The sequence below is a fragment of the Crassostrea angulata genome, chromosome 3, assembly GCF_025612915.1.
Source record: "Crassostrea angulata isolate pt1a10 chromosome 3, ASM2561291v2, whole genome shotgun sequence".
Lineage (NCBI taxonomy): Eukaryota > Metazoa > Mollusca > Bivalvia > Ostreida > Ostreidae > Magallana > Magallana angulata.
Window position 1 is genome coordinate 3747925 of NC_069113.1, and position 25959 is coordinate 3773883.

Below are 25959 nucleotides of genomic sequence, written 5' to 3' on the forward strand. Positions count from 1 at the left end.
TTGAACCATATCATTCCTTTTCATTAGTTTTAACAATATAAGGAATATTGTCGCACTGTGACTACATAAGACTCCTATCAAATTTTTAAACAAATCATCCTCTGCTTATTTACGTCAAAATTCTGATTTTTCCTTTCTCCTTGAAAGTCTAAAATATCATTCAAACGGTATCCGTGTCTTCCAGAACTGTGGACCTCTATACTTTGCGTTAAAAAATTCATCATCTAAATCTATCTCTACTCAGTACAGAGGAATTGTTTCTATAACATGCGCACCTGTTCACTCGTCCATGAATAAAAGGTGTGTTTGGTAAGGCTATTGTGTATAGTACTGAATCACGCCAGATATATTGGTGCAAAATTTACGAGTTAAACTGAGAGTAAATATTTTTATGTGTTGACATTTTCACTTGATGGTGGTTTTAGCTTGTTTTGATTTTCGTTTTATTTGGGGAATTCTTACGTATCAATCATACATTAACTTCGGTAAATCAGGCAAAAAGAGTAAAAATCTAATGCATTGACAGCATACTATAAAAGCCTATTCATTCCATTGATTATTCGGTATAATATTTACGCAGTGGTTGATTAATATAAAATGCAATGGTATTGTTGCTCAGGTGAGCAATGTAGTCTATAAGCCCTCTTGTTCTAGAAGCATCTTTCTACAACGTACATGTACATTAGTTTAAAGCCTACTCTTTTATAAAACAAATCTTGCTTTTATATGGAAAACATGTTTTATGAAAGTAAAATGTAACATTATGCATTTATTTGATGTCTCGAGCTTAGATCAATAAGATTATTTATTTTAAGAAATATCGAAAAGTTCAAAGTATGTCATATACAGAAGTAAAGTGTACATTTAATTTACATAACAAAAAATACATTACCGATAATTAAACAAATTTGTCTGAAAGTGTGTATAAAATAAAGAGATTGTGCACTTTTTTTATTTCACAGACATCTATCCATAACGGACACAAGATGTATTCTAATTGTTGAAAAAGCCATACCAGGAATAAACAGTGGTAGGACTTATACATGGAAAAACATCAAAATATTTAAATATTTAGATAAAGTATTAATTAGATATTGATACGGAAATTATAGCTTCAATAGTGACAATCTAATTTAACAATAGGAGTTATTTTGATGATAGCTCAAAACAAATACTTTTTTATTACATGTACTTGTGAATTAAAAGAAAAATTTAGAGGCAGTAAATTTATGAATAAAAAGATTATTTTCTTTTTTTCTAGGAGAAAAACAGGTAACAATTTTATGTTCAAGTAACAGAATGGTTACACGTGTACAAAATCGGAAATAAAATCTAAATAATTGAGAGCAATATTTGATTATGATTCACTAAAGGGTAAAACTTAATGCAAAGTCAAAAGTACCAACCATTTTGCAAACTATGTAATGCCAAAAAAATCAATCATTTTTGGTGAATTCATTTTGTTTTGTTTTTGGTTTGTTTAAAAATGATTGAATGCAAAGACACACAATGTCATTCATTTCACTAATATATATGCAGTTCTCTCTCTCTCTCTCTCTCTCTCTCTCTCTCTCTCTCTCTCTCTCTAACGTATACACATCTTCAGGTTGAACTAGACGTTCAAAATTGCTCTAAAGAAACGTACAGATTGTTTTATTTTCATATTACAAAACCGGCCGCCTTTTGACGACCTGTGATTAAGTTATCTGTTTATGTTCTACGGTTGTTATACATATTAAGCTTGAGGAGGATGTGCGGCCATTTTGCACATTTGAGGATAAATTTTTTTAGCATTTCTCGAACTGGCTTGTTTCTGTCCAAAACTGACCAAAACTGTTGCCAAAAGATACAAAATCAATAAATATGAGATTGTGCATGATGTTTTTTAAGCAAATTATGCAGACAAGAACAGGATAATGCCTTTCTTATCTTTTAAATTGATAAAAGGCACTAAAATTTCTTCTCGGGCATGCAATGTTTTTACGATAAATTTTTACAACTTTTATAATAAATACACCTATCAAAAATGAACATATTAATTGATATAGAAAAAAATAAGTTCAATATTTTCATTGTAATATTTTTAACCTTATAACCTAGGAATTTTAATTCATTGGAAGAAAGTTACTTGAATTTTGTAACGAAAACCCGGGGTTTCTCTTACGTTGCAATTAAAAATCTCCTTAATGGGTGACACACACACAAAATGAGACAATATAAAACTGACAGAATATAAGATTATATGTATAGTAATATTTACGGATTTTAACAAACTGTTGAACAGTATTACGTTGATTGCTTTTCATAATCATAAAAGAGAAACTATTTAATGCATTTTTGAAACATTTTGCAGTTCTGAATAAATGACATATAGAAAAAATTCTGCTGAGATATATATATCATTCTGTTTATTTCTATTCTTTCAATTGTAAATACATAAACGTCTGCTATACGTATCTAATGTAGATGTCAAAGTTGTACCCGGTCTGCTCATTTTCTTCTCAAACACCTCCGCGAGGGACAGTGATTGGCTGTGAAAAGGGACAACCTTGCCATTTTTATATGTATGCAGAAACAAAATCAAACTGGTAATAAATTTTGTACTCTGTAGATTAACAAATCTTTACACCGTTTTTTATATTCATTCAGTAAAAACCATTAGTTACTTATTAGTTGCACGTCCAATTTACTTTTAATTAATCAAAAGTGATACCATTCATTGATAAATTTCAAAATTTCAATAAAAAAGAATACATACAGTATAAGTTAACCTCTGTATGATTTTCAAAGTAATGCTATTTCACTTAGACAACATTTACCACGAGAAAGTCGTTGCTCATATTGAAACTATTAACTCTTCGAAACTACTTAATAGAAGCATTTCATTCCCATTGAGAGAGGGCGGTTTAAATTATGGAACTTATGCCCAATACCAATTGTATTCTTGTACAATAAAAATATGTTCAAAACAAATCATTCGATTTTTTGCACGTTCCAAATCGGGGTTGTATTTGGTATTTTGAATCTTCACGACGTGACATTCAAATCGGCGTGGAATTTGCATTTTGAAGTTTATTTTTCATTTCTCTGAAATTTGAATTAAATAATATATCGTTAAATCAGTAAAACATGTAAAGCATTTAGCGATATTGTGTTATTGTCATATTTATTTTGAGAAGTAATTAATCCCAATCATGTATACCATCGAATAACTCTTTGACCGTTAATGACTATTTGAATAAAAACTTTGTTTTCCTCATGAATGTAGAGAAACAAAGGAACTAGAATTTTACTATTGACTTGCTACATGTATATTGAACATTTATTCCTCGACTTCTATGAAAGTCTTGAAATCATTTTCTAAAACTGAATTAATTCTCATATCTCTTGTAATTTCTGCTAGTTTTGATTTCCAGAAAACAATTAATTGTTCTTTGCAGCATCTTTAAATTTGGTTTTATTTATCATAGGAAATACTTACAAATAATTAATCAGTACTTGATGTTATCCTTTTGAGGAACAAAGTTCGATGTATTAACCTTGTACAATGCATTTTTTAAAAATATGCCTTCTTTTAAAATGTTCATTCAAGATCAAATGATATATAAGCTAATTTTATGATATCTCATTATAATAATTCTATAAAGCGTGTTATTCATTATCCTAGACAGTTACGTTGTAGGGCCCTGAAACGTCGAGTCCCCGGGGAATTAATACGAATTATCTCTTCAGAAATCTTTGTGATTTTCAAAACATTGATATTAAAGCTAAGGATAATCAAACGACAAAAACAATCGTTTAAAGACGACCCAGTGTTCTGTGATGTCATATTTTGTTGTAAATCTTTGAATTTAAAATTTTTGCAAGATAATTTAATTTATTTTATGTAAATATAATCACATGGAAGTAATTAGAATTATTGTTAAGTTTAAGATATTTTCGCAGTTTAATTTTATCCTAAACTTCTAATTCTTTATCCATTTTATTCATGCTAAGGGGAAATAACTCTTCTTTTACTTAACTCTTCGTTGTATGTCTAAATGCTAAATGTTTGAATACTTTTTAAATATTTCAAATCTAGATATGATTTGATGATTTGATATTGAATTGAAAAATAACAGAAATGAACCTAACTTCTAAATGCAAATGTTTACTACGATTTTGCTTATTAGAGTATAAAAACTATTAGGAACACACGAATTTAATGAATTTGTATAGTTGTTATGTACAATAAGCAATAGATATTTAATATGATGTTTCTCGGAGGATTAAAACTTTAGGTTTTCTCCCTATCCAACGATTTAATATACATGAACATAATGACTTTTTACAAGTTACATTTTAGTCCAAATTTGACAACGCATGATAGACTGACTGGTGTATTCGCCCCTCTACTGAAGTCTGGGATATGTCGGTACGAGATAGTTTACACCAACACATCTACGGTTGGACGCAATGCATTGTGTTTCAAGCTTTGGTAAGCATCAATCAATTTCCAATCAATAATCATGAAGAAAAAATAAAACATACCCATTCTAAGATCTGATTTTTTTTTCATTTTCTCATTTAAGTTCCAAAGGTGAAACACGTTGTTACCAAATGCACACCCATGACAATGCTGATAGTAAGATTTATTAGATCATTGTTAGCAACTTTGACATTGCAGATTAGATTGATAACATGTTCCATCAAAATAGTAATATATAATGCGTCTATACCAATTTTTTTCATTTTCTATTTATTTACCAGAATGCTTATCAAGTCCTTGTATGAATAACGGTTACTGCCAGATTGGTCCTACGGGAAGCGTAAAATGTCATTGTCAAAAAGGATACTGGGGCCGATATTGTGAGAAAGGTATTATATAACATTATAATATCTAAATGTGTATTCCTAAAAATGAGCATCCTCCATAAAAATTATCATTTCAATTGAGTGCCTTTAAGACGAGAAATGTAACTTCGTTTGGCTGCTTTTTTGATGATTGATGATCCAACAATCCAAACTTTTTTTGGACCGAAAAGTAGGCTTGTTAGTGGTAAGTTGCATAAAATAAAAGGGGTGTTAAGGATGTTGTTTACTTAGGGTTTGAGTTTTCAAATTCAGATTGTTAAAAAAGTGAATATTTGGTAACATTTGTTCCAAACACATAACGTAGTATCGACATGATTTATTACTGACATAAAATTCGATTTTTTACTGTATTATGAAATTAGGTTCAACCAAATTTGGTCTTATATCAAAACACAAGAAATTTGGACCAAATTTTTCAAATTTTATTTTTCACTGAAATATTATTGGCATGACTATACTATTAAAGTTAAGATTTGATTTGTAAGTTAACATAGTGTTGCATTATTTTTGTTGATTTTATCTCACTTTTTCATTTAAATAATCGTATGGTACACACTAAAAAAATTTTGAAAATGTGTGAAAACGATGAAAGTTACCTTATCTCAAAATTTTGATCATACATTTCAGCAGAATGGATTCAATATATTAAGTTTAATAATATAAATGTTTTTTAACATTATCATCATTCAATGATTTGTTGAATTAAAAAAATGGGTAAGGATTTTAACACAGAGGAAATTTGGACTGAAACTTTTATAAAAATTGTCAATGAAAACTTAATGCTTTCTCTCTATTTAGTGCCACTGCAATTCATAAAATGTTTTCCATTTTTAAAGGAGTTGAGTCATTTGTATTATTTTCACACTTGAGATAAATCCAATCACAGTGTAAAATTTTATTGATTTTTCTTAAATTTTCCATAAATCTTCAAAGGCTATTAACTCAAAAAGTAGGTCATTGACCTATTTTTGAAAGTGAAAATTAACTATACAAAGAAAGGTCTCTAACACAATAAATGGTTTTCATTATCATCAATGGACTTTCTTTTTATTTTGAGTAAATGTTATCCTTAACGTATGCATACACAGGATGCATTAGAACGCCACCATCTTAACCCTTGGATACTGTGGTTTCATCAATATTCGTTGATTACCAATATTCAGGGATTTCATTTTTAAGTTTATCCATGAAATTAAATGTTCATTGAAGTGCTATTTCTACTATCAATTTGTATTGAAATTATCATTGGCAACGAATTTACGTATCCTTGAACACCTGATTTTCATTTTTCCACGAAAATTGATACCCTTGAAAATAAATGAAACCACAGACTATAAGTGTGAATTATAATTGGAGCTATCAATCCCTATAATATCAAGACAACGCTTAAAAATGGTGATACATTGATAACAGGTCAATGGCTGACCTTCAAAATGAATGAACAATGGGCCAACTTCCACTGTGTATATCTGTAGATAATTTTGCATAGCCGCGAAAGGACATGTCACGCCATTTAAAGCCGGTATACGTTAAATTGTTCCAGTGCCCTATTCGTCAGTTTTATGTTGTTGGATTGTTAGTTGAATTTCAGCCTATAGCAGTGAAATATCAAGACTGAATGATATTTGCTGTTGTGTTGCCTTGAGACAGTGTGCTTCACCTAAGCTCAGCAGGACATGAAATGGTAAGGTGAAGGCAGCGGTTAACAACTTTGCGTCAAATATAATGTTTCATACTGTGTACAGTGTCGGGATAATTGTGTTTAGTAGTTCTAATATAATAGGCAACCAAACATCTTTAAAAGGCAATGTTCTTTGTATACCCGAAAGAAATTTCCTTTTGATACAATAGTTGAACAGGCTCAATTTTGTAGAACTTCTTGGTGTAAAAAACTGATGGCTGCTATGTATGACTATGCTGTCGAGTATTTATAACTAGAGATGGTCAAATTAGCTACAAATCTTGTAATGTGGGTTTTGGGTGGAGGCCAAACTTTTTGCAATTTTTTGAAATTGACGGAAAATTTCCAAAGCGTTAATACCTATTGCATGTGCATTTATTAATGAGGCTTGTAAAGCAATGACTGGAATTAGGCTGGAATGGGTTTGCATTTGGTGCTGTTCCTGGTATACTGAAACATTTGCATAAGCGTTAAACGTTTATCTCAATTGAAATGCCCAGCATAGATAAAATCATTTAAGAAGTGGTGAACTATATCGAATGGTGTTTTAAATTCAGCAATCCATTCTATGAAGATAGAAAAAGTTTCAAAGAGTTTGCATGATGATGAATACCCAAAGGGGAGACATTTGTAAATTTAGTAAGATTCATTAATGTTTAATTTTAAAAGTTCGAAGTCGCCTGGATAAATTAATAAAAGACAAAAAGCATTCTTAATGTCGACCTTGGCTTTGAGAGCCCCTTGACTTAATGTGCTTATTGTCTAGACAACATTGTAAAAGAATGTATAAGTAACGGAAGTTAACTGTATGTGGTCATTAATACTAATATGATCAGAAGGAATTTTTGAGAAAACTTAAGCGCGTGGCCCTGAGTTTTGCAATAAAAACCCAAGTTTGAAAGCGTATTGAAAAATTCTTGCAGAGACCCGAAGATTATGTCGGAAACTGTTGATGTGGGGGCTATCAAACTGTTTGGAATGGCGATGGATAAGACCAGAAGTAAAATTAATCAATTAAAACCCATACACTTATAAGAATTCGATGGCTATCAATAATATATAAATGTTAATTTTATTATATATCGAATAAAAAAAATCAACAAAGTATCAACAAAGTATTCTCGAACTAATTTTAGAAATATTTAGAGTATATTTTGAAAGACATTTTTGAACGTGTCTTTCCAGCCTCAAGAAGAATTGTGAAAGGAAGCGTGAAGCGCATACTAATTTAAAAGGAAATATGTTCGATAGAGAAAAAATCCGGAAAAAACATTAATACAATGAATATGCCTATGGATGAATTCGCATATCTTAGACAAACTAGGACATGCGATAAAGTTTTTGCTGAGTCATTGAAGTTAGTTGTGGCTTTGAGATGACATCAAATGACACTGTTTTATTTGCCTTTTGTCAGGTTTTTGCGATAGCAGTCAATACTGTGGAAACGATGGTGTCTGTTTTACAAACGTAAACCAGACAGAATGTGTTTGTCGACCTGAATCTCCCAGTTCTTGTCAATTGAAAAGTACGTATGTAATTCTTTAAGATACACATCAAAATCTTAGTTAAGGCTAACATTTATTTTGGTAGTTCTGTTTAAACATATCGTGCTTAATTAATCTTGGTCTGGTGTTTGTTTTTTAGCTCACCTGAGCTGAAAGCTCAAGTGAGCTATTCTGATCACATTTTGTCCGTCGTCCGTCTGTCCGTCTGTAAACTTTTTACATTTTGAACTTCTTCTCTAAAACTGCTTATCCAATTTCAACCAAATTTGGCACAAAGCATCCTTATGGGAGGGCGAATATAAATTGCAAAAATAAAAGTCCGATCTATATTCAAAGCGGAGAAAACCTTGAAACTGTAGAAAAAGGGGGGTGCATTTTTAAAAATCTTCTTCTCAAGAACTACCGAGGCAAATTCAACGTTGTTTAGCATAAATTTTCCTTATAGGAAGGAAAATATAAATTGCAAAAATTAAGGGTTAATTTTGTTTCAAATCTAAGTTATTACGAAAATAATAATAAAGGAAAGGCGTGTTTCAATCAGTTTAATAGCTTCGGGCTCGGCATCCGGTAAAATGGGTAGGCAAGACTTGGCCTGAGCAAAACAAAAGATTGGCAGTTATTAATCTGCCAATCTCATTAAAATTATAGGATATTTGATGGACTAGTATATTTGTATTCGCTGTAGATATTGCTGCAAAATAATGCGTATTTGGAATTGACGATTGCCGATCTGCCCCGGCATTTATTTTGCCACGGCCCGGGTGTGCATACCCATTTTACCAAGACTCGTATTCAATACTTCTAAAACGAGGTTCTTTGTTTAAAGCAGCCATGACATTATACGAAAAAGGGTCGATCTGACTATGATGAATTTGCTTGTTGTGCAACAGTTCGCGTATGAAGGGAAATTTTGAAACATGAAAAATATATTGGTGCCGATTTTGTGAAGTAAACTTAGGCTAAATATTTCAATGCGTTGATAGTTTTCACACATGACGTTGGTGTTAGCTTGTTCTGATTTTCGTTTCGTTTTCATTATTTATGCTTTGTAACCTGGAAACTATCGTCTGTATTTCGTGATTTTTACGTATCAAATCAAACAGAGACTTCGGTAAATCAAACAGTTACGTTAACTGTTTACCTGCGCAAATTAAGCAAAATCTGATGTAGGGGTACTGAAATACAATTCATTCTATCGGTAATTCGGCATTATCTTTTGCGTAATGATAGATTAATGCAATAGGTTTTGTCGAGATGCTCGGCATTTTCTCTAGTTTATTCAGTTTAAATAGAGTTTGATATCGCTTACGGAAATATGTAGGTATATACATGTATATATATGATTCATTTCGAAAAAATAAATTGTGTTCTTTATTTGTTATACATGAAGTGCATGTTTCTTGTGTTTAATTGTTTACAATTTCTATTTACTAACCATATTTGAGTGTTAAGCTTCGCATTATAAGCAAGATACAGAGATTTGCTAACAATTCTATGTTTGTACACAGATCTTAAAAGCTAAAGATTAAAAAAGTAAAAAAAAATTGTCAATATTTATTACGAAAATTTTCAAAATCTGTTCTTCCAGAAACCAACTTATTGAATTGTAAACTTAACCTTTTTAGCTCACCTGAGGATGGGGCCACAAGGGGGGGGGGGTCAAAGTTTAACAAATGAATATATAGAGTAAATCTTTAGAAATCTTCTTCTCAGAAACTAATCGGGCAGGAAAGCTGAAACTTGTGTGGAAGCATCCTCAGGTAGTGTAGATTCAAAGATGTGAAAATCATGACCCCTGGGGGTAGGGTGGGGCCACAATGGAGGGTCGAAGTTTAACATGAATATAAAAAGTAAATCTTTAAAAATCTTCTTCTCAGAAACTAATCGGCCAGGAAAGCTAACACTTGTGTGGATGCATCCTTAGGTAGTGAAGATTCAAATTTGTGAAAATCATGACCCCCGGGGGGATCGACGTTTTACATAGGAATATATACAGTAAATCTTTAAAAATCTTCTTCTCAGAAACTAATTAGCCGGCAAAGCTGGAACTTGTGTGGAAGCATCCTCATGTAGTGTAGATTCAAATTTGTGAAAATCATGACCCCTGGGGGTAGGTTGGGACCACAATGGGGGATCGAAGTTTAACATATGATTATATACAGTAAATCTTTAAAAATCTTCTTCTCAAAAACCAATTAGCCAGGAAAGCTAAAACTTGTGTGGAAGCATCCTCAGGTAGTGTAGATTCAAATTTGTGAAAATCGTGACCCCTGGGGGTAGGTTTGGGCCACAATGGGAGGTCGATGTTTTACATAGGAATAAACAGAGTTATTCTTTAAAAATCTTCTTCTCAGAAACTAATCAGCCAGGAAAGCTGAAACTTGTGTGAAAGCATTCTCAGGTAGTGTAGATTCAAAGTTGTGAAAATAATGATCCCCATGGGTAGGGTGGGGCCACAATGGGGGGGGGGGGGTCAAAATTTAACAAAGGAAAATATAGGGTAAATCTTTAAAAATCTTTTCAGAAACTAATCAGCCAGATGATTCTTTATAATTGTAAAGACTTTGGCCCCAGGACAATTCTTTGGCCTCATGAGAAGGTTCAGAGTTTGATATACGTTTATATCCCATATATAAACTATTGTTAGGGATCTTTTTTAGAACTGCAATACTCAACATATGATATGACTATAAAATCATCCTGTTAGAAAAGGGACTAATGATTATAAACATAAGAATATCCAGGGGAAAATGGATTTTATTTATACAGGATTTACATGAATTATTGTACATTGTCCAGATAGTGTGTATTATGACTCCATTGAGCTGATTTTATCATACCTATTGTTCCTCAGGTGAGCGATGTGGCCCATGGGCCTCTTGTTAGCTCTTCCAAGCTGAAAGCTCAAGTGAGTTTTTTTTGATCAATTTTTGTCGGGCGTATGTCCATTCGTCTGTAATCTTTTTTTTATATTTTAGACTTCTTCTCCGAATCTCCAATTTCAACAAAACGTAATGCAATGCATTATTGGTTTAAGGAGATTCCAATTTGTTAAAATGAAGTTACTAGCTTTATGTTGAGGGAAGATAATTACGAATTATTGAAAATTTATTGATTTTTTTTAAAATCGTCTCAAACACCAATTGGTAGGAATACTTGTAACTTGTGCAAAAGTATCCTCAGGTATTCTTGTTTCACATTTTCTCAAATCGTTATCTTCGGGGGTTAAAAAGGCTATAATGGGCTATGCGTTATCTCAAAATCAATTCGGCAAAAGAATCTGTAACAAACATCTGAAGGTAATGAAAATTCAACTCTGAAATCATGACCATGATGAGGTAGGGTAATGACACAATGTAGGATTGAATTCTTACATAAAAGTATATAAAGCAATCTTGTTTTCAAAACTTTTTGGCCAGAAAAGTTGCAACTTGATAGTTTTTATATTCAACTTTACAGATTATCAACGACTGTATTTTTATTTCATAGACAATAAGATATAATATACCAAAATTAAACATTTTTATTTTTATGTATTAGATAATAGTTGATTTTAAAACAACCTGTTGGAAAAGGTTTATTTAAAAGTAATCTCAATTAGAATATGTACATTTATAGATTTATGGACAGCATTATTAAAGAAATTAAGGAATTACACAATATGTTTGTACGCGAATTTTTGAATATTAATAATGTGTCTGCACGGCATGGTGTGTTATAGGACCGACAATATCCAAAAATAATATTTACTGCTTATATTTATTCTATTTCTTTGTATGAAATATTCGCTGCTTTTGAATAGATTCATCATCGTAATATTATATAAAAAGTTCAAAATTAGAAAAATGAATTTGATATGTACTTATGAACTGTTACAAAAAGGGGCTTGTTGTTAAACGAAAGAAAATATTGAGGAAATTTTGAACATCTTTTTATACAGGATCTTTTTAAGCACAGTGCCCATATATTTTGTAAATTACTCCAGAAAGCTGAGTTTATGCTGGCAATGCTGTTTAGGTGAGCGATGTGGCACATAGGCCTTTTGTATGGTGACATCTATGCAAACAAAACGTTTAGTCGACACACAGCTACCATTTAGAAAACATAAAACTGCTTGCTTTGTTCTTTGTTGATTCATACATGTACGTTAAATTATGTACTCTCTTTCTTCATAATTTTTTTTTGCTAAAAAAAGAGTAAAAATAAAAAACCAACATTTATTTAACGAAATCAACACATTTAAAGCAAGTAAATGGTATAAAATTCCAAATTATTGAACATTCAACATTTATTTACAATATATCTTATTCTTATTGCAAAACTTATTCGATTTACAGATCAAAACCAAAACCAAACCGATGAAAAGGTAAACAATGTTACTACAAATTGAGTCAGTTATTAACAAAACATCTGCAAACTTTGTATTTGACTTGTTAATTGATTAAAACCAATTTTGTAGGGACATTTTACAAGCCGACACATAGAACTACTTAAATGCTACATCGATGGACCATGCTTCATACCTTTTAGTCTTGTCAAAAATACACTATTGACGTGAGTTCATAAAGAACATATTTCATTTTTATCATTGGTTATAACTTTTATGATTGTTTGATTGAGTCATTTTGCATAAATGTTACATATCCAGACCTATAGTAAAAGTCGGAAATTCTGACAAAACGCTTGAGACCCAGTCGATAGTTTTAGATCCGGCCATAAACCACGAAGAAATAGTTCGTGGAACTCTTACTGTCGTTGGTCATGAACTAGGAATTCAGAGGATGTGTTTGAATTCTGTTTCCTCCTCAAGGTAAATGTCTAGGTTCTATTAAAACATATCATTTGTGTAAATATTACATTAAATTTATTATAAGAATTGAGTTTTGAGATTCATGTTTTTATTTCTATTCTTTCAGTAACGCGAAAATAGAAGACGAAATCTGCTTCCATATCAATGTTACTGAAGGTATAACTAGTTTTAAACCTGTGCTGAGTGAAAAATATTTTGCAAAACGAATTTATGTAAAAAAGATTTTATTTTTTTAGGAAAGTATACGGCCCCTCAAAGGGTAAGTCATAATGCTTCTAAGCCCTAAGTCTAAATATTACTTAGCCAGCTTCTAATTTAAAATGCAATATTTGATTTGATATAAACATCTTTGCATGATTTCAATGTAAAATCAAGACAATAAATCTGATGCATGTATTTCATTTTTACATTTTAAACAAGAAATAGTTTTCATGGTGATTTCCCTATCATGAATATATATAAAGTAGTAGTCATCGAAACTATTTTGCAGAGTTCGAATTCAATTGCTTATTCTTCCAGTATTGTTGGAGTCAACACTGAACTTGTTAGAGAAGGAAATATCCATCAGATTCCTTTTTACTGACGGAATTGGGGTATTTTTCGAAAGTGTATACTTGTGACAAAACATGCATACAGTAAACATCTGTAGCTCTAAAAATAAAATTTTGGTTTGACTATACATAGCTACGGTGCATGTTTATGATTCTTACGAAATACTTGCAATGTTTGGCGCCCAAAATATACGGTAGTTTTGAACAGTTTAACATATCTGTTCTGTCCTGGATATTGACTTATTTTATATACCCTTGCCTCGCCAGGTCCACCAAACTCATAATAAACAGTTTACGTATTTTATTCAATATTGACGAGACATTAAAAGGTAAAAAAAACTGAAAAGAAACAACAAATAAAAACAACAATTACAATTTTCTCATAACAAAATATATCAATAAATATCACAATAGATTTTCGCTATGGTATTACAGATTTAGATTTGTTGACATTTTGACGGACATTCGAATTTCCTCTTCACCATGATCAAAAAACATAGTAAACATTAAAAAAATTCACTGAAACATTTTTGATAAAGTAGAGCATACACACACACAATTCAACAATAAACTTACCCCTTTGCTCTTCAAGTTCTTTCATATCGTTCAATTCGTTTATTGACTGTCGATTGCCGAGCGAAAGATGTAACAATTGCATAAAAAAAATGATCGCTATTACTCCGAATGGTAAGTTAGTAGGTATAACATGTTCATTACGGGCCGCCGGAAGGCGGTCCGTTATTTGATACACATTTAAATATTGTTACTGCGTTTCTGCGGGATAGTTCTTTTTTAATAGAATTAATACTATGCTTATTTTTATGAATTTAAAGTAAATTTGCATGTAGAAATATGTTTTATGCCTTTTAGAAAATATCACGTATTTTTTGTTTTACTCGTAAATGAAAAGTAGGTCATACTTAGTAGATTGTCGTATTTGGCGCGTTTTTATCGAGACTATAATCTATTCGGAAAGTTTCGGAGTTCTTCATTCTTTTCAAAACAATGCATCAGGATCGGTATGCGGGACATACTAAAGACCTGAAATACTAAAGACCTGAATGTCATTAAATTTTATATAAATGATATTTTTGAATTTCTATGTGCCGTGTCAAATAAAATGACTTTGCGTGTGTATTTACTATATTTCCATGTAAAATGTTGTAGAAAATATAATGAAATGACATTTAATTTTATATCAATTATTTACGCAAGAATATGACAGAACTGAAAATTTGAATTTACTGGAATTTGAACTAATCCATTTTTATTTTATTATGAGGTTCCTTAAAATCATATGTTAAACTAATGCATTAAGTTTTCATTCAATACAATGCAACAACGAAAAAACCAAAATGGTTTGAAATACATAATCTCTAAGAGAAATATGATGAGTTGAACTTTGTATCAGAGTAATGTACAAATCATGCAATGTGTTCTCCATTACTTCATACTATGGCAATTATCATACAATTTCCGTTAGAAATGCTTACAGTAACGAAATCAATTCTTTATGATAATAGTAAAATGTTAAACTCTTCAAAACAAGTTGCTGAAAGTATATTAAAATTTACCATAAAGATTAGTACAACCAACTCTTATTTCCTTCTTTGTGGTGTGTTTTTATGTTAACAACCAATGATTCATACAACAATTATATTTTTGCGGCCCATTTGACGCTTGCGTCAATTTGATTTCTTGTTAAACATCTATATATATGAAATAATGGAGGAGTACGTAAAAATTTTAATACATTTTGTTAAACGCCATTGTCGCAAACCACGTCTGACATGTACTATTCCCTCCCACCCAGGAGAGAGCTTTGCGTACTCTGGACCACTGAAAGAGAGAGAGTAGGAAAGAGAAAGAGTTTTGCATCTATTTTAAACACAAGGGGAGAGTAAATGTTGTAGGAAAATGAACTTTTCTTAGCTATTTGTAAGCTCTGGCATTGCGTAAGCTTGCTTAAATAACTCAGCCTAAAAAACGATTGACCGGCACTGTTTATTGTTAATGCTTGACGTAGCCGACGTAATTGATCAGAAAAACCACACCACAGCTGATCTGATATTAGTTTCAGCTAACATCTCTGCATCCTCGGAAATTATAAAAAACCTGTCTAATTACTGACTATTCGAACAATAAGTTTATCATTACATTTGATATCAGCTATTCCTTTGGCACCGCCTCGGGAAAGATTTGCTATCTCGAGGGACACTTGCTATTGTCGTCATAGTCAGTACATAGATATAGCATATATCATGTCGCTATTCAAATCTTAAATTAAAATCAAATACGTTTAGAATTTTCGTTTAAATAAAATACAATATTTTACAATATATCTACAATATAAGATATTAATGAAGATGTTAATCCTCATTACAGTTTTTTTAAGTACATAAAACGTCTTATCGAACCGACCAAGACTTTTCAAATTCAATTATCTGAGGGGCCATAAACTTTCAAGCCACACTACAAGCTGACAGTCAGATCAAATCAGAACAAATTTAAATATTAGTTCTAAAATTCAATGTTTTTAGCACCATGCTAAAATGTTACATTTCATTTTTAAAAAATTATCCAAATACAAATCAAGTCTTATCGATGTTTACGTAAAAGAAGGTTAAAATGATGAACCATGTCAATACGTCTACAAAAGTTTTGTAATATGTTTAACACAGCGAGAATGCATAAAAGTGCTTAAATAGTAAGTCAGATGTACTATTATATAAATAGTGCCTGTTTGGGAGGGTAACAGTTGAAATTGACACCCCGAGAAAACCATTGTCAACCGACGCGAAGCGGAGGTTGACAATGGTTTTCTCGGGGTGTCAATTTCAACTGTTATCCTCCCAAACAGGCACTATTTATTTTGTTATACTGAATGTCTTCTTTAAAATTTTTAAGAAAATTTTACTGCTTTTATATAGGAATAACGTGAATTCTACAGCGAACCGTACGCGCATAATTTTCGCGCATGTAACATTTGTTAATGTTACCCGTTGCCAAGTGCGTTGCTAACGCTGAGGGTAATAGTAAATATTATTAACTGCGTCTTAACCAATCAGATTTCAGTATTTAACATGAAAGTATAACAATTACATAATGTCACTTTTCCAGCTATACCCATATTTCGTACCACCTACTTTTTTGGACTCCACTGCTATACAATGTTTGGTCAATGAACATTGTTACCTGAATTTATGGGCAAAAAACAAATTGGGAGAAAATAAATGGTGAGGACAAACACAACCAACAAAGGTATTTTTAAAATGAAGATGACACTTTTTTACAATCACATTTTAATACTAAATACCCATTTGCATTTCAGTCCTATTTTAAAGGCAGACAAAACTATAGATGATGGTGTGTATGTCTTTCCGTTAAAAGACAACGTTTCCCAGTCTTGTCAGTTTGATGTGTCGATATTAAAAAACAACACAACTGATTTTGATTTATGTTTCGTACTCTTTGCTGACACATCTCAAGTATATATGTAAGTAAATAGCACGTTACAAATTTATTTAATTATTTTTGCTGTTTAGGCTAGAAAAAGTAAATTATATCTATATATCATGTTTTCAGTAACTCTGTCGCTCGTTGTTATATTTTTAGCTCACCTGAGCCAAAGGCTCAAGTGAGCTTTTCTGATCACAATTTGTCCGTTGTCTGTCGTTGTAAACTTTTCTCATTTTCATCTTCTTCTCAAGAACCACTGGGCAGATTTCAACCAAATTTGGCACAAAGCACCACTAGGTGAAGGGGATTCAAGTTTGTTCAAATGAGGGGCCACGCCCTTTCTAAAGGGTTGGTATTTTTCAAAAATCTTCTTCTCAAAAACTATTCGGCCTGAAAAGCTTAAACTTGTCTTGAGGCATTATTAGGTAGTGTAGATTCAAGTTTGTTCAAATCATTGTCCCAGGGGGTAGGGAGGGGCCACAAGAGGGGGGTCAAGTTTTAAATAGGAATATATAGAGAACATCTTTAAAAATCTTCTTCTCAAAAACTATAAGGCCAGAAAAGCTCAAATTAAAATGGAAGCATCCTCGGGTAGTGTAGATTCAAGTTTGTTCAAATCATAGTCCCCGGGGGTAGGGTGGGGCCACAATTGGGGGATCAAGTTTTACATAAGAATATATAGAGAACATCTTTAAAAATCTTCTTCTCAAAATCTATTAGACCAGAAGAGCTCAAATTAAAATGGAAGCATCCGCAGGAAGTGTAGATTCAAGTTTGTTCAAATCATGGTCTCCGGGGGTAGGGTGGGGCCACAATTTTGGGATAAATTTTTACATAGGAATATATAGAGAAAATCTTTTAAAATTTTCTTCTCAAAATCTATTAGACCAGAAGAGCTCAAATTAAAATGGAAGCATCCTCAGGAAGTGTAGATTCAAATTTGTTCAAATCATGGTCCCTGGGGGTAGGGCCGGGCCACAATGGGGGATAGGTTTTTATATATAGAGAAAATCTTTAAAAGTCTCCTTCTCAAAACTATTAGGTCAGGAAAGCCCAAATTTGAGTGGAAGCATCCCCAGATCATATAGATTCAAGTTTGTTTAAATAATAGTCCAGGGGTAGGGTGAGGTCACAATGGGGGATTAATTTTTACTTAGGAATATATAGAGAAAATCTTTAAAAATCTTCTTTTTAAAGACTATTTGGCCAGAAAAACTTAAATTTGTGTAGAGGCATCCTCGGGTAGTGTAAATTCAAGTTTGCAAAATCACAGTCCCTAGTGGTAGGGCGGGACCGTGATGGCGGTTTGAATTTTAACATAGGAATATATAGAGAACATCTTTAAAATTATTCTGGGAAAGTTTCGGTCCAAAAGTCAGTACTTAGTGTGAAAGCACAGGTTATGCAGATTTAAGTTTGATGAAACCATGATTCTCTAGAGAAAAGTGGGGCCACGAAAAGGGGGGGGGGGTTGGTTATATAGGAATAGAAAAAAATCTTCTTACAGGTACAACAACAAAAGGGGCTTGGTATTTACCTAAAAATAAGAGGTGGATAAATTTTTTTAGCAAGATCTACTGTACTCAGTTGTCAAGATATTTTGATACTGTAATGCTAATTTGATCAGAATTAAGGCAATTGTTGCTAAGGTGAGCGATGTGGCCCATGGGCCTCTTGTTATCTCTTTGTTTGTTTTGTAATCGATTTTTTAAATGCAATCGAATATACGATGTGTTTATTGGTCCTTAATTGGTTTTTAATTATTGATCCCATTAAAAAAAAGAATAATAAGATTTTTTACTTTAAACATTTAACATATGAAATAAAGGTTTAGAACGGTTAATACGTTTAGGCATACTTTGTTTTTCTTTCAGTGATCACAACTACCAAGACAAGCGCTGCTATACCATTCATTTGCGACAAAATGTATCTGGTAATAGTAAATAATTGTCTTCATCCATCATCATGGTCATATCAAAATTGATTTCACAATCACATTTTTCGAAGAAATAGATTTTGATGAATAGACATTTTTGCAAACTGCATGTGCCAAATATTTCGAAAAAAACATCATTATTGTTATGTTTTCTCGCATTCTCCATAAAAATGAAATATTTCGCAGGTCAAAGTTCTTGTATTGGAATAGCATGTCACAATAACGGATCCTGTGACGGAAGTTCCTCTGTTCCCCGATGTTTTTGTCGGTCGGGATTTTCCAGCAATAATTGTACGAAAGGTCTGTCTGGTCAATGATTCGTGTGATTAGATCAGCCGTAATGGACAAGAGTTAAATGGATTGTTTTATAATTAAAACAAATTATGATTTGAACAAATGTTTGTAATACTGATTTAAAAATTGTAAACCTTCGATGAATAAAGTTTTTGTTAAAATGTACGTATGACGTATGTCTTTAGCTTCAAACGCCTTCGTGCTAGTAAAGAATGATTTTAATGAAATATTAAAAAAACCCACAAAGTTTTAATATAAAAATATCAAATACGTTTAGGCTTTTGGTTTTTTTTTTTAAAATTCCGAATTATTAATCATTTAACATTATTTCAGTCACAAACTCATGTATATCTCTTGGTCAGAAAAAATTGTGTTTCTTTGGCAAATAAGTGAGTCTGGTCATTGTTAAAATATTTAAAAAAGATTTTAGCCATTTTTATTTTATATCTCTATGATTGTTTAAGAAATGAAATATAGTGTATTTTAATTGAAAACAAAAATATCTAATTTTAACAGCAGGTGGTAATTACGCTTATTTGTTAAATTAATGGAATTGCATATGTTGTATTATTTTATCTAAGAACAAATTAAGTATTGAATAAAAAAAATCGTAAATAAGATCATAAAACGGTAATATAATCGATTAATTTAACTTGAGAAAATACATGTCATACAATGTCATAATTCAAACTTTTTATTATATTTTGTAGATTCTGGGTTAGCACAAGCAATTAATAATAATACGGCTTTACAGGTATGAGTAACTGTCGAAAACTAGTCTTTTAACAACATTCACATGGATGTCAATTCTTATTTCTATTAGTAAATATTTTAAAACGTTAATTAATCTTTGTCATTCCTTTTACAGATGGCTACATTGTTGTATTGTTTTAATTCTTTTTTATGTAAGCCGGGACCTCTGTTTGGAGACTTTGTTTTGCCAGAACTCATTAGATGCCAAGTTTTAGAAGACTGTGTGATACCGTATTCAGTTACAAATTCAAACAGGTAGTGGTTTTGTTGGTATATTTATCAAAGACGATTCATTAGCATTATATATACATGAGAGAGCACTTGATATATTACAATTAATATCAATACACGGTACGCTATTTAACAGTTCGTGTGGGTATCATCTATTTTGGACGGGAGCAAACTTTAGCAGTGTATCTTTGGCCAATTCTAGGAGACCAAGATCATTGGACTGCAGTGGGACAGCGACTATTGTTCACAATGTGACGGGGACGGACGAATTCTGTTTATCTTTGACTTCTGATGACGGGTATATTGACTATTTTACTTACATGCAGTTTAAATATGTCTGTTGTCTGTAGTGCGTTAAAGATGTTAAACATTTTTACTTTTACTTCAATATTCGATGCTAAGTAAGTCTTCATATTATACGTTTGTATAAAAGAGAAAATGTCTCTTTCAATGATGAAAATAGTTTCAAATAGGATTCACACGAAAGTTCATAAATATTTAATCCGCTATAGTTGGGTTGGTTCTGGAATAAGTGCAGGATTAGAGCTCAACATCACAATAAGTAATGAATAATTCATAACTGTTTGTTAAAATATTTTTCAAGAGCGACAAATCCACAGTTTATTTAATTTTGCAAGCTTTCTGACTGAGCGGAGTTGTGTTTGTTCATATCATGACCATAATTATACAGTTTCTTAAGCATCAAATATAATGTTCATTTTGTTCAAATACACCCGAGACCACTGACAAACCTCCAGTAAAGTCAAAATCAAAATACTTATCTTAAAGGACATATATCCTTCTTTAAACAATGGTGTTATGTTTTAGAAATGATAATTTAACGATCCATTAAATAATTTTTTGTGTAGCATTCCGCTTTAATAAGCAAAGTAAAACAAAACCCCTTAAGGAAGGAGTCTTTTTATTATCAAACATACTCCTTATAATAAGATATGCATGAAATTTTGACACAGTCAAACGGATCATATTACTTAATGATTCTATCAGTTTAATTAAATTTGACCTTTTTGTTTTCGGATAAAGGTCAGTTCAAGGTCACTACCTTTTTCCTCAACGTAAAGAGTGATAAAAATAAGTGTAGCTCTTTATAGTTCTGTAGACATTTGTTTAAGATTTGAAGATTCAAATCTTCAATAAAATCATAGACCATGAGAGTGTCTATCAGCTTATACTACTAAATTGGAATAAATATTTATACTAAAATTGATATTGCTTAGCCCGCATTTCCTCTAATTTTCTTAAATTTTGAAGAAATTTTGATTATTTTTTTATGCTTCCAATAATAAAATATTTCTAATTTTTATGTATTATGAAGACTTTATATAAAGATATAAATTGAGAGTAAAGCTAATATATTGACCGTTTCATAAGAGAGAAAAACTGATTTTAGTGATTTTTTCACAAAAATCAATGTATAGAATGGGCGCTTTAAAAAGCTTATAAAAATGTTATTTGATAGGCAAATCATATTTTAAAAACATATTCTGAAACCCAAGTATCATATTATTAGTTCACATTAGTAAAAAAAATCCAACATTATTGTTATTGTTTTTAAAATGCTAAAACAGACTCATTATATATATATAATCTGCAGCAATTCTGAATTGCGCAACATGTGATATTTTCCTACGCCAATATTACGCCAAAAATATAGTCCTTGTTCCATTCTAAACATTGATTACATTTTTCTATGCCAAGTTGTATGATAGTAAAAAAGAAAGAAAAATATACTATTTTAATTTCCTTTCATCTTGATTTAATGAACAATTAATCAAATTTACGTTTGACAAGTCGAAAACCAGAAAAGACTCCTTCCTTAAATGTGTTCTCAAGAACTACAGGAATATATGTTCGACACATTGCTATACAATCATTTGGATATCATGAATATTTTTTTACAAGCCTGAGATTTGCAATTTGCAAAAAATAATAGTTTGATTTTGTTTTTGAATAATTTGATGAATACCTTTAAGTAAATAAATAAATAAAAAACAAACAAACAAACAAAACTTAATATGAACGCGGAAATAATCGTCAACTTTTTATTTCATTTTCATCAGCCTCGTCTTGCATGACAAAGTCTGCTGTAATGTTTTGTCAGAACCAGGTAAGACCTTTGATGTTTTAAATAAGGGCTGGGTGGTCGTGGTTATTTCAAGAGTATATATTAATTCTAAGTGATGGGTAGTTTGTTGACCATCTTACTTGAACATAAACTTTTCTGATAATATTATCTGATAAAGGCATTCAAAATGCATCATTGAGTGTCCTGAATTTTAGTGGCACAGGTTGTTATAAGGAAAAAAGTGAGCTGAAATGGGATAATTTCTCTTTGCGGTTTTTTTTGGTGAAAAACAACTTTGCCAGACATTCCGATATTTACAAAGATATCTTTCTAAAAAGTAAATTAAACATTATTTTAATTTTTACCTCCGCATAGAAACATAACTTGTTGTCTTAATATATTTTAATTTTTTTGTGGGTGTTAAAAACAGAAACATCCGAAGTTAACCCGTACATTTATCAGGTAAGAATGATGATGTCGAGTAAAATCGAAATGACCGAGTTGCTCTTCATTTTCCCTTTAAAGTCAGCGTGTTAATAAGATCGGATTTAAATTTAGTCAAACTTCAAATTTCATTTGTTTTATTCTGATACCCAAAAATGGTCGATATCGATTTTTAGTCACACTTTATCTCCCCCTCTCCAACCAATGGATCTGAGTTCAGCTGCACACCTGGACAGCCATGTCATGTGATCCTATCAACGAGTAGTCAATATAACCAAAACTGGTATGTAAAGCTTTTAAAGAATCCCTGGCAGAATTAAGACATGGTAAGATGCACCGTAGATTAAGCAACATACTAGGGCTGTTCGATATGTAATGTATATTGTTGCACAGCGCAATAACGCTTTGCACGATTTCGCGAATGATTATACTCTTAAATAGCTCTATCCAATACCTTTCAAACGGTATAAACACGAGCCTCCAGCTATTAATAGTTATAAACTCATAGTCATTTCAATAGAGCCAATCGTTGACCACTGTTGTAAAAATGGCTTGAAAACTTTGTTGGACTTTTTAATTTTTTTTATTTCTTTACATTAAAGTTTGCACAAAACTCGGTCATTTTCGGTAATACAGGTTTTTACTGAATTTCTGTAATGTGTCTCACTACACCTTGAAATATTCTCCCAAATCAGAAAATTACTTGATTATGATAAAAAGCATGATGGATAAGAAGTTTATATGTCAAAATGGCGAAAAAATGTACAATTTTGGAGAAAAAAGGATATTTTCAAAAAGTCATTTAGTAAACATAAACAAAAGCCCAGGCGGATTCGAACTCATGATCTGCGGTTCACAAGCCTGATACTTTAACCACTGAGCTATGACGATATGCATCTGAATCGACTGATACAAACAGTTTAACAAAACATTTAAATCGCTATCTTGTGACATAGTGTCTTAAAAAGTATAAGTCTAGGTGTAGAGAAGTACCTTAAAAGAAGTTCATGGGTGTGATAATGTGTCTGATGATACATTTTGTAGGTGGAGAAAAAATTTCTGATTGGCACAGAGTACGTCAAAGATCTTGCCAACCTTAGACTGTAACAGGCAAGACAAATGTCTCCAAAAGTCAGGAAAACAATTGAAATTGATGGCAGTTACAAGTTTCGTGACATTGCCTAAGCTGTCGCCATATTGAATTGCTATATTTGGTGCATTTAATTTAGAAGCGTATTTATGAAAGTACAAAGGATTACTGCCAGACGGATACCGCATAAATTCACAGATGACCAAAAACGGGTACGAGTACAATCCACTAAGCAATTGCTGGAAATGATTTTAAAATTCAATCAAAGACAATTTGCAAATATTGTTACTGGTGACGAATCATGTGTTCACTATTTCGAACAAATAAGAAAAATTATATTAGAAACAAAATAAAGCTAACTAAACACGGTAAAATGCCTGTAGTTGCCAACAGGACCATAAACACAAAGAAAGTCTTTATTGCATATTCTTCTTATGTGATGGTATATAAAGTAGTACAAATGTGTAAATTCCAGTGCAGGAAGGCAAAAGTATTAAAGGTCGGTATTACCGAGATGTTGTACTAAAAAAACTCAAGAAATATTATCGTATCCGACGCCCTCTGTCTGGATTAAGGTGGATCTCTACACCAAATAAGTGTAGGAGATTTTTGTTGCATGCATATGTTACCAATACTAGGCACAGTATTCAACAATAATAGACCTCAAAATACAATACACTATTTTCTAGAGAATTTTTAAAATATCAGTCTGGTTCCAGATAACCCCTTATTTATCAAATTTTTAAACATTTCTGTTTTAAAATTCTTATGAAAGTGAAATGTTATTAAGTTTAGAAATGAAAAACAAAAAAATCACGAATGAAGTTGGTATGATTTTTATTGGAATCCACATAAATATGAAACTAAAATATAAAAAAATTCTTTTAAGGCAAACTGCTGGACAAATTCCCACAAAAACCTGAAAATATAAACAATATTCGTTGGTGAATGGGATGAAGAAAAGAAATTGAATGAAATTGAAAAATTAAAGAAAATACTTAATTTTTTGCAAAAATCTTGGTATGAAAGATCCTGTTTAAGAGTTGTCTTTCTTTATTTTACATGGTCTCAAATATCTTGGGATCAATCTATTAATTAATAAAAATCACGAAGAAAAATTAAAAAAAGGAACAAGTCTATGCTAAATATGTAGATATAAGATAAGTAGTGCTTATGATAATGTTTGAAGCTGAAAAATTATATTTTTGATGAATGCATATATATTTAACTCCTTAAAACTAAATATTAGTAGTTAATTATATTATAAATTGCCTTTTACTTTTTTATATACAATAGCAATTATAAACAACAACCATACGCATATTAATACATACATTAGATGTCCATAGTGATACACATCCGTGTGTGGAAATGAAAAACATGCTCCTTTTCAGAATTCTGTCTTTCCCTCATTTGGCTTGCAAATCCGGGCTTCCACTGCTATTGCTACCTAGCTGTATTTATTTTAATCAAAATACATTAGTTTAATGTCAAAGTTTCAATGAAAGTCTTTTACTGCAAATGTTTTTTTTAATTTGGGAAGTTAGGATCAATTCAAGAGATCGTACTACGTACGGTACTTTCATTTTATATTCATCATACATATATAGTTTAAATGAAAATTTGACATCTGCTTACCTATATCGATAATCCGCCACATATGTATGATCGTCTGTTGCAGATGACATGACAAAAATGTATTGCCAATAGCAGCAGAACAGGGAAACGGTATATTATTTAGATTCCACGTTTTCCGTACAAAACAGCTGATAATCAATGTTAGTGAAAAGCTTTAAACAGGAAGAAAATTGACATATTTTCTAAGCGTTTTGATGATTCCATTCCTATCTCATCTCCTTAGTTAGAAGAGTTCAATTAAACGGTGTATAGCTATTTTGTACCACGACATAATGTTATCAATCCGGAACACAATGGCGTTTCGAACGGAAGTCAGACATGTTGTGACGATGTAGCCTTCCACCTTAAGGCCTGTTCGTCTACTTCGTTATAATACTCCATCGCATTTATCTGAGCGTTTAAAGTAATTTTTGAAGTCGGAGATGGTTACCGTCTTGGCACACTCACCATACTCTCAAGATCTAGCCCCCATCATCAGTCGGTGCCTCAGAGGTCTATACCTATATCAGCGTACCGTGACGTATTCTAAATATGGATTCAGAGATTGAATTTATGTATAGAAATCCGCGGAGAATATTTTAAAGGGATGCAATGTTCATTCTACTATTTGAGTCAAATGCTTTTGAA

The 25959-nt window shown here is 31.6% G+C and overlaps 1 protein-coding gene and 1 long non-coding RNA gene across 2 annotated transcripts in view; one reads left to right on the forward strand and one right to left on the reverse strand.

Moving 5' to 3' along the window:
• Positions 1-25959, forward strand: part of LOC128175594 (uncharacterized) — a 46397-nt gene that overhangs the window by 16995 nt on the left and 3443 nt on the right. The window contains 21 exon segments of the mRNA XM_052841351.1: positions 963-1030; positions 1262-1272; positions 2467-2588; positions 4346-4477; positions 4572-4624; positions 4750-4857; positions 12378-12406; positions 12500-12594; positions 12689-12850; positions 12957-13006; positions 13087-13109; positions 16522-16637; positions 16733-16897; positions 18735-18793; positions 18983-19096; positions 19801-19844; positions 20001-20098; positions 20211-20372; positions 22156-22202; positions 22591-22622; positions 22781-22887. Of these exon segments, the coding sequence (XP_052697311.1) occupies positions 963-1030; positions 1262-1272; positions 2467-2588; positions 4346-4477; positions 4572-4624; positions 4750-4857; positions 12378-12406; positions 12500-12594; positions 12689-12850; positions 12957-13006; positions 13087-13109; positions 16522-16637; positions 16733-16897; positions 18735-18793; positions 18983-19096; positions 19801-19844; positions 20001-20098; positions 20211-20372; positions 22156-22202; positions 22591-22622; positions 22781-22887 (1797 nt within the window).
• Positions 24276-25675, reverse strand: LOC128178936 (uncharacterized). The gene is made up of 3 exons (XR_008243021.1): positions 25333-25675; positions 25029-25148; positions 24276-24782 (listed from the first exon to the last, which is right to left on the reverse strand). It is a non-coding gene; the product is annotated as an uncharacterized LOC128178936 (long non-coding RNA).